The sequence below is a fragment of the Alexandromys fortis genome, unplaced genomic scaffold (assembly GCF_014885135.2).
Source record: "Alexandromys fortis isolate MF-2015 unplaced genomic scaffold, M_Fortis_MF-2015_v1.1 scaffold_65, whole genome shotgun sequence".
NCBI lineage: Eukaryota > Metazoa > Chordata > Mammalia > Rodentia > Cricetidae > Alexandromys > Alexandromys fortis.
Window position 1 is genome coordinate 861,453 of NW_026067986.1, and position 9,598 is coordinate 871,050.

General features: G+C 46.2%; 1 protein-coding gene across 1 annotated transcript in view; it reads left to right on the forward strand.

Annotated features, from left to right (window-relative positions):
* Trak2 (trafficking kinesin protein 2) overlaps positions 1–9,086 on the forward strand; it is a 53,873-nt gene extending 44,787 nt beyond the window's left edge. Inside the window, 4 exon segments of the mRNA XM_050159158.1 lie at positions 545–845; positions 2,108–2,374; positions 4,090–4,207; positions 5,439–9,086. Coding sequence (XP_050015115.1) covers positions 545–845; positions 2,108–2,374; positions 4,090–4,207; positions 5,439–6,117 — 1,365 coding nt within the window. The 3' untranslated portion in view covers positions 6,118–9,086.
* The last annotated feature ends 512 nt before the right edge of the window (positions 9,087–9,598 follow it).

A 9,598-nucleotide genomic window follows, 5' to 3' on the forward strand; every position in this document is an offset into this window, starting at 1 on the left:
TTTTTTTTTTCATCTGTTGTTGCTTGCTTTTGGTGGGTGTTTTATTGTATAGACAGCCTTCTTTGAACTTCCTGTGCAGCCCAGGCTGCCATCAAAATCATGATTCTCCTGCCTCCGTCTTCTGAGTGCTAGATTTCCTGGCATGTCCCACCACGCCCTACTCACAGTTTTTTAAGTAATTACATTTTGTGATTAGTAGCATGGAATAGTTCGTGGCTAGCACTTTCCTTCATTCATAGTAAAACAGTGAACCCTCCTGCCCTCGGTGACTCTAGTAATACTGCTTTGTGAGTCTCTCACCTGAACATAAAAGAAGATGCCTGCGGTTTCATCGTTAAATGGAATGGAAAAGTTAGCAAGGACAGTTGAAAAAGATGCAGTGGTATATAGTATTGTTGATGGTTTTGTTTTGTTTTTCTGTATTTCAAATAGCTTAGAAAGCAGCTCATTCCTGAGGTCAGTCCGTGGAGAAGAAAGCTCTGTAGAAAGCAGAGGTCTAGACTGTGCACACAACCTCCAGTCTCATCAGCGAATGTGATTTTCCCACAGGAACTCACAGCCCACCAGCCACCCAGGACCCACTGAGGACAGCGACTTGGCTACGGCCCTGCATCGCCTTAGCCTGCGAAGACAGAACTACTTAAGTGAGAAGCAGTTCTTCGCCGAGGAGTGGGAGCGGAAGATCCAGGTTCTGGCCGAGAAGGAAGAAGGTGGTAACTGAGACGCCCCCACAGGGACCCTCGATTCATTCTGCGCTGACCAGTCGGAGACCACAGACCTTGGCAGTGCCAGATGCCTTCGAGGCTTCATGCCAGAAAAATTGCAAATCGTCAAGCCTTTAGAAGGTAACCATTCCACAGCAGCTTTTAGAAGCTGTGTGTACGTTAGACCTCTCTCCTAGAACGGAAATCTGTCCAGTAGTTACGAGAGCACTGTGCGCACAAGTTGTCTGTCTGTCTGTGTGGCGGTGTCAGCAGAAGAGGGAAGCAGGCTTTTCCTAACAGTTGCTATGGCAAATCACTGACAGCAGTTACCATGGTGAGCCCAACAGGATGTGGTCACTACTACAGCCTCTCCTGCAAAGAACTCAACCCAAGGGGTGTCACTGACACAGGGGCACGCGTCTCCTTCAGTTCAGTTTTATCTAAGATGCAGTTTTATCTAAGATGCAAGTTAAAATCAGAATAAATATCTGACTTAGGAGATCGTGATGGTTCCTGAGTGATTCTCTGATCCTGTGGTAAAAAGTTTCTTATTAGACAAAAGTTTGAGTAGGCTGCCTGTAGGGACTCCAAGTATTGGTTAGAGTTGCCAGTTTCAGGATGACATCCCCATAGTGACACAATTAGGTGTCCATCTGGTACACGGGCAAGGGATGACCTTCGTCAGCATCCAGTAGGCCGCAGCTAAAGGGACACGTTCTCTACTCTGACACCTCCGTTTTCCTGCTCCTCGGGGAGCCCAGGGGAAACAGTCATGAACAAGTAGAGAAGTGCACAAAGAAATCCAAGTTATTTTCCGACCTAAGTGCCCAGTGTTTGCTTCCGAGTTCCTAGACTAAGCCAGGTGAAACCTGGTTTTCACCACCTGGAGGGGGCAGCCCACTTCTAAGGTCCGTGGCTTCCCTCCTGCCCGAGCAGCCTGGGTCCTGTTACAAATGCCTTAGTGGTTTTTTTTTTCCTCTTCTTCTTTAGATGTCCCTTTGAAGACTATCTTTTGAAATAGAAAAGCTATTGCAGGTTAGAGAGATGGCTCAGAGGTTAACAGCACAGAGGTCCTGAGTTCAATTCCCAGCAACCACATGGTGGTTCACAACCATCTGTAATGAGATCTGGTGCCCTCTTCTGGCCTGTAGGCATGCATGCAGGCAGAACTCTGTATACATGATAAATAAATAAATCTTAAGAAAAGAAAAGCTATCGCTCAGACGTCCAACACCATGTCATTTTCTACAGTGATCTTAAATTTACAACTTTTATCAAAACATCGAAACCAAATAAGTGTCACTGTCTTTATCATTATTGCCATGACTCACAGAACTCTAGCTTCTTAGAGACTGAGGCTCTGTGGGAAATGTAACGCTTGCGTCCCCTGCTCATCTGTCCAGGATCGCAGACTCTCCATCACTGGCAGCAGCTTGCTCAACCAAACTTGGGAACCATCCTTGACCCGCGACCAGGGGTCATTACCAAAGGCTTCACCCAGATACCCGAGGAGGTCATCTACCACCTCTCAGATTTAGAGGAGGATGAGGAGGAGGGGATCACTTTCCAGGTCCAGCAGCCGCTTCATGTGGAGCAGAAACCAGCAGCTCCCACGCCAGTAACAGGGATCTTCCTGCCACCCATCACCTCAGCAGGTGGACCGGTTACAGGTGAGACACTTGGCCTCGCACACGGCGCATTGCGTGGCCCTGTTGTGGCTACCCGGCTACCCCTGCGCCATCTTGCTGGCGCATATACTAGCGGAAGCAAGACAGTAGAAATCTGTAGCATCGCGGACGTTCCTAATTTTCTCCATTTTATCATACGAGCCTGCAAACTAAATTGGGAAGAGAAATGGATCAGGTCAATTAGTGGTTTGCAAGCCTTTTGTTTTCAGGGCCATTGATGCTCTTACGAGTCCGTGAGCCTCCAGGTTTATCTATATGGGTTATGTCTGTTGATACTAATTAAGTTAAAATAAAAACTGAGAACTTACCAAAAAAAAAATTAGCTTATTTAAGAATAAAAATTCTGAGCTGATTGGCAGTGGCGCACGCCTTTAATCCCAGCACTCGGGAGGCAGAGGCAGGTGGGTCTCTGAGTTGGAGGTCTGCCTGGTCTACAAGAGCTAGTTCCAGGACAGTCAGGACTAAATAGAGAAACCCTGTCTCAAAGAAAACAAAATAAACAAAAAAAAATTCTGTTATACAAATACTGTTTTCTGAAAAGTAACTATAGTATACATAGTAAGGAAATGGTCTTGTTTTACAATTTTGCAAGTCTAATTTGTGACTTAGTAGAAGACTCTGTATTCAGTCTGTCGCCATGTTGTTTAGATGAACAACGTGAGAAAATACACCCTCATATGAATATGCAGCTAGAACATAAAAAATATTTTAATAGTCTTCAAGAATTGTGAATGTTGTTTGAACTCAGATAAAAACTTGGTAAATGGTAGTTTCTTAAATAGTTACAGCAATGTGGAATCCAAAACCTTAGCAATGCATTTCATTCTGGGTTTTATTAAAAGTGTTTGTTCCACACTTTGAACATTTGCTCATGAATGGTTTGGTGACCTGGTTGAAAGGCTGTTAGGGTGTTCTCATGCTCAGTCGTGGATGTAAGTTTTCCAAAACTGATTTTCACTTGAAGCTTGGTAGTAAATATTGACAGCTCTCCACCCCCAAGGAAATGCCTGTCAGATTTCCAAGTCTGACTTACTATAGCTTGTGTGTTGTACTTAGCCGCACAAATGCTTTTCTATAGGTGACTGTTGTTTGTATCGGCTGCATTGTAGGCAGCGGGGGAATTTAGTGTACACTTCCTGTGTTCACATACTGCATAGCAAAAAGATTGAAGGCTTCATGATAATTTCACTCCATCAGAAACCTTCTTCAGTAAACCTGACTTTGACTAGATAAGGGTGAAGAATACAAGTGTAATCTGGTGTCATTGCCTTGATTTGTGCTAAGGAACCAGAATTTTCACCCATCACTGCTTTTGTGCCGGCATGCAAATGTCAATCCCATCAAAGAAAGAAAGCCTCATCCTCAAATGACCATGAAGTTTTCTAGAGTCAACATGCGATGCTTTAAGAACCAGGAGAGTGACTTGACCTAGGCACCTGCATAACTAGATCTTATTTTTTTAATGTGTTTTTTTCTCATTTCTGAGCTATTTTTAATCCTTTTATTTATAATTTCAAAGTACTGGAAGTTCAGTTATACACTAATCAGTTAATACTAGCATAGTCTACATATTTTCTGTTTCCATTTGCTTTCTGCGACACAAGGCAGCTGACAAACGCTGTGTTGCTAACAGAATAATGATGGGCCTTTTGTGTTATTAACCTCGTCTTTCTTTTCTGTGTTTGGTTTCCTAAAAGTCTCTGTTTCAGTTGCAACTGCGAACCCAGGGAAGTGTCTGTCATGCACAAACTCCACATTCACCTTCACCACCTGTAGGATCCTACATCCCTCTGACATCACCCAGGTCACCCCTAGGTAAGAGGGCCTGGGAAAGCAGGGGCCTCACAGGTTTCCTTCTTAAGTTCCCAGGGTTTTCATTAGTGTTCTGTAGTCACAGACTGATTGTCTTTGGACTGTTTTGACGTTGTACTTTCCCGTTTGATCATAACCCTTTGAAGTAGACAGACTATGCTGGATAGAGAGGAAACTGAGGCAAAGAAAAGTCAAGTGACTAAGCCAGGAGCTGACATGTAGGTGACTCCCCTGAGGTTGTTTGTGCCCAAAGTGAACCAGGCTGCATGGTGTGAGGTGCCACACCAGTCACAAGACCGCCTCCATCCCTGACACACCCATCACAGGACCTCCTCTATCCCTGACACACCCGTCACAGGACCTCTTCCATCCCTGACACACCCGTCACAGGAGCTCCTCCATCCCTGACACACCTGTCACAGGACCTCTTCCATCCCTAACACACCCTTCACAGGAACTCCTCCATCCCTGATACACCTGTCACAGGACCATCTCCATCCTTGAAGCACCTGTCACAGGAACTCCTCCATCCCTACCACACCTGTCACGGGAAGTGGGGTGACAGCTGAGGCTCTGAGCAGGAAATGGGGTGAGAGCTGAGACTCTGAGCAGGCTGCTCTAAACAGGAAGTCAAACGTTCACAAGTGCTATGTCCTCTGCACAGTTAGAGCTCTGGAAAGTTATTACTTAATTTATTAATCTTATACTTGTCACAATCTTTAAAACTCTTGATACTGTGATACGTATATTATCTTTTACCAGTGAAAATGTATTAAACCCTGGTAACATTTGTTCATGAATAAAGCTGACAAAAGATGAGCACTTCCATTCCACCATGACTGTAAATATATGATTTATTTAGCTTTTTTCTTAACTAAGCACAGAATAAGAAACAAGATTTAGTAGCTTTGAAGCTTTTCATTATTTTTAATTTCTTAAAAATACACATTCCTAAGAAGAACTGACAGTGCTGTTCATGGGTACCCCTGTTTTACTGTTGTTTAGGGTTAATAATATCCGAGAAAATGGCAGTTAGCAATTAGACTGTTTTTCAGTGAAATGAAGTTAGAAAGGCTACCTTTAGAACCCAGCTGGTTGGCCATCCCCGTGCAGATGCAAGGTTGCTTTCCATACAAGGCTGAGCACTTAGTGCATTTTCTTGATGGAGCAGAGCAAACATTAAGTGCCGACTTGGGGTTCCTGATCCCTGAGCATGCTCCCTCTTTTCTTCCAGCTCCGGGTTCCCGTCACTGTCCTGTGGAGGTGGTGGGAGCAGCTCCTCCAGCCCGGCTGTGAACTCCCCTGCCATGTCCTACCGGCTCAGCACTGGCGAATCCATCACCAACCGGCGTGACTCCACCATAACACTCAGTAGCACGCGGAGCCTAGCCAAGCTCCTGCAGGAGCGAGGCATCTCTGCGAAGGTGTACCACAGCCCGGCTTCAGAAATCCCGCTTCTGTGGCCTCGCCCCAAGGCCCTAGCCACCCCTTCCACACCACCAAACTCCCCATCACAGTCACCGTGCTCCTCTCCCTTGCCCTTCGAACCCCGAGTCCACGTCTCCGAGAATTTTTTGGCTTCCCGACCAGCTGAAACATTCCTGCAGGAAATGTATGGCTTAAGACCTTCAAGGACCGCGCCCGATGTTGGCCAGCTGAAGATGAACTTGGTAGACAGGCTAAAGAGACTGGGCATAGCCAGGGCGGTCAAGACCCCCGATCCCCAGGAGAACGGGAAAAGCCGAGAGGCAGAAACAGGTCTTCCAAAACCAGAGTCTGCTGTTTATTTAAATTCAAGTGGAAGTTTACTAGGTGGGCTGAGGAGGAATCAGAGCCTTCCGGTCATGATGGGCGGCTTTGGAGCCCCAGTTTGCACAACCTCACCCAAAATGGGGATCCTGAAGGAAGACTGAGGCTCAGCACCGACTGACCTCACGTATAAATTATTAGCACATGAAGGACAGGGCTGCACTGAGGATGGGAACTGGCTAAGGAGAGCAAAGGAAAGTCGAAGAAGGGCTGTGGATGTGCGGAGGGTGTCGTGGGCGGGGGGGGGGGGGGGGGGGGGGGGGGGGGGGGGGGGGGGGGGGGGGGGGGGGGGGGAAAAGGGGGGGGGGGGGGGGGGGGGGGGGGGGGGGGGGGGGGGGGGGGGGGGGGGGGGGGGGGATGGAAGCGTTTGGGTGAGGCCTTTGAGGATGGAGTCATAAACAGGAGGTAGGGACATGAGTAAGTCGGAGACAGAAATGACAGAAATGGAAGGAAGGGTTAGCGTGCTTCTCCAGCTGAGTTTCCTTGCCTTGAAAATGAAAAATGAATAGAAAAACAAATCCAGCCCTATGGAACACAGCAGTAATACTGAACTGCCGGCCCCTCGGTCCCTAGAGATCACAAGCAGGAGGAGCCTGCCTGGAAGGAGAGCCAGGAACAGTGCAGCTGTCCCGGCCAGCGGCTGTCCCAGAGGGTTGGTGCAGCGTGTTGTCTGTTACTGGGACTGCAGGCGTTTTCCCCGCTGATACGCGGTCAAATTGTGTACCCGTCCAATGGTGTGCTCACAACATTAGCAAAATAAGAGTTCTGTCCCTTGCTTCAGAAGTGGAGACTTTCTAGTTTCAGAACACTCTCAGACACCGAGAGCCAAACACCACCCCGATTGCTTTGTATTTGCGATTACTAAAACTTCAGTTTTTTTAAACTTGTATTTTTGTACAACATAACAAAAAAATTAAAAAATAACCATGTGAGCGGGCTTGGGAGGGATTTAGGACGGGAAATGGGGGTAAATGGGGATCAAGAAAGTTCTTCAGGACGTTTCTTCTGGATAATATGGTGGCCAAGGAATGCAGACACAATGCATGTTTCTCAGATTTCCTTGGAGGCCGTAAAGCTTAGACCAGAAGTGCAATCACTAGTACTTAGATTATGTTGTATATTTATATCTGTAAATCTTTAAGAAAAGTTAGTCGTAACTAACTTCTTCCAAAGTGTGCTATGCATATGTTTAATGAAAGATGACATGTATTTGCACAAAAATTCTCAGGCACATTAAATTATAAACTGAAGTGAAACCCAGGCACTTGCTCGAGCGTGTTTGTCAGATTCCGTTGTTTTCCTCATGTTGGTTAAAACAGCTGCCTAGTTCCTGGCACCTGCAGAAGCCGAGAAGGACCTTGTTCATGGCTAAGACAGGCAAGGCCTGGAGACGAGTCCTGGGATTCAGCAGTGCGTTGCGGGCCTTGAGTTGGGAAGAAAGCTCTGCTTTCTGAGGTGGCCGGCCATGGCTTTGTCTTGAGGGGTCCTTCAGGAAAGAAGGTCACACGTGAGGATAAGAGGGAACTCTTTGTTCTGTCTGTGAAAGCAGGAAGTCTCTCCCTTGGTCCTCTTGGTGCTTAACTTGCAAATGCTCTGCTTGAGAGGAATTCTTCATTTCCAGGGAAAGTTGCTTCCTTCTCTGTCTCGAACCTCCTCCCCAAGAAGAGATAAAACCAAAATCCACATGATGGTAAAGGACACATGGGCTTTCTATATTTCTAGAATTTATAAAACTTTTCTAAATAAATTCCTCAGCCACCAAGGGTGGTCACCTTTTGCCTGGTCTGGCTGCTGTCAACAAATCCTCACGCACATGTCCACGAAGGACTCCAGGTTAACAGCGGCCTTGCACAGACGCATTCAAACAAGAATTCCTGGTGTTTCAGTTTCCTAAATAGACAAATGCATTTTTTTTAAAAAAAAAAAAATTACTTTTCTTGTCTCTAAATAACTGAGTGCCTCCGTCAGCAAAAGCTCCAGGCTTTGAAGAAAGGACACGTCCATCGCTTGGACCTTCACAGCTTCTGAAGAGGAGCAGGAGGAAGGAGGGAAGCATGGGCTTGACAGGGAAGTAGCGTGTTCAGTAACCGGGTTCATAGATGTCACATAAACCACTATAAGTTGGCTAGCCATTGTGAAGTTGTGTTGAGAGTTCTATACTTCTGTATAGTCAGTGCCTGAGTGACGGCTGGAGGCAGGATGGTGCCTTAGCACCGAGCGAGCGTGTCCGGTTAAAGAAATCCAAATGGGTTTTTGAAAATTAAATTGATTTTTTTTTTAATGTTCTAACGTTGATTTTGAAGTTTGCACCTAAAATTATTTTTGGTACTGAGAACTGGTTAGACCAGGCAGTCTCTAAAATGTAGTAGGACCTGGAGCCTTCCCGCAGGTTCTTCCTCCGTGGAACTGTTATGCTCGGATACCCTGCTCATGCTTTTGTTGTTTACGGTAGCGGCTGGTGTGTACTTTGATGCGCACATGGGGAAACCCAGCTTCCTCCTTCAGGATTTTCTGATTTTTTTCTCAGGTACTTCTGAGTGTCCTGTCACCAATTAGGAGAGTCTTCTTAAGCTCAGAATTAAAATTGCCCTGAATTTTGGAGATCCCAAATCTTATGTAAATAGCCTTAGGTTTAAATCCTTAGACATTAATGACCAGTGTCAGTTAAGTAGGTTTTGTTTTTCAGTCTTGTGATTGTCCTTGATCTGACACAAATGGTCAGAGTCTGTCGAGGAAAGATGTTGGAGGAGGCTCCCAGGAGCCTCGCCCATAGTGAAGGCACGCCTTACACAGTATTCAAGCTCCTAGTCATAATCAGTAGTGAGAGCTTCTCACACCAGGTTGACATGTGGAGCCAGGACTGCCCGTGTCTGGGCCACCTCTGCTATCAGGTGTGTAGAGACCTGTACTCAGAGTGCTGAGTGTGGCCGCAGGCATGGCGTGGGGCTCCGGGGGCTCCAGGAAAATAGCCTTGTGTCATATCTGGAACCTGACTTTGTCAAATAGCTCTTAATGCACCTGCCTTTGCTCTATCAATTGTAAATCAGATAATAAACACAAGTAGCTTCTTACACTCTCCTGTGTCTTCCTGTGATTTTTGTTTCAGTCCTATACAATCCAGCATGAAGTCTTTATAGAAAACATCCCATATTTGTTGAACTAATCCCCCCCCCAAAAAAAATCATTAATAGTCAAGTAGTAAGCTGCTCTTATTGTTTCTTTAAACTTTTAAAATTTTGTTAATGTGAGGATCGTCTTGGGGGTCAGAAACAGTCCGCAGGAGCCACTTCTCTCCTTCAGCCACATAGCTTCTGGGTATCAAATTCAGGCGTCAGGCTTGGCGTCAAGTGCGCTTTCCCACTGAACCACTTGCCGGCCCGCAGGTATTTCTAGATCTAGACTACACCACATCACGATAGCTCCGTCCCAGAGTGACACCAATCAAGGATAAAGTCATCACTAAGCAGACAGTAAGCGCAGGAAGGTTCAGAAATGACGATGCGGTTCTTTCCCTGTAGTTCGCCTCCAGACATTGTTTCTAAGTGTAGATGCTGTTGGAATTGATACAAAGGCTCATTCAATATC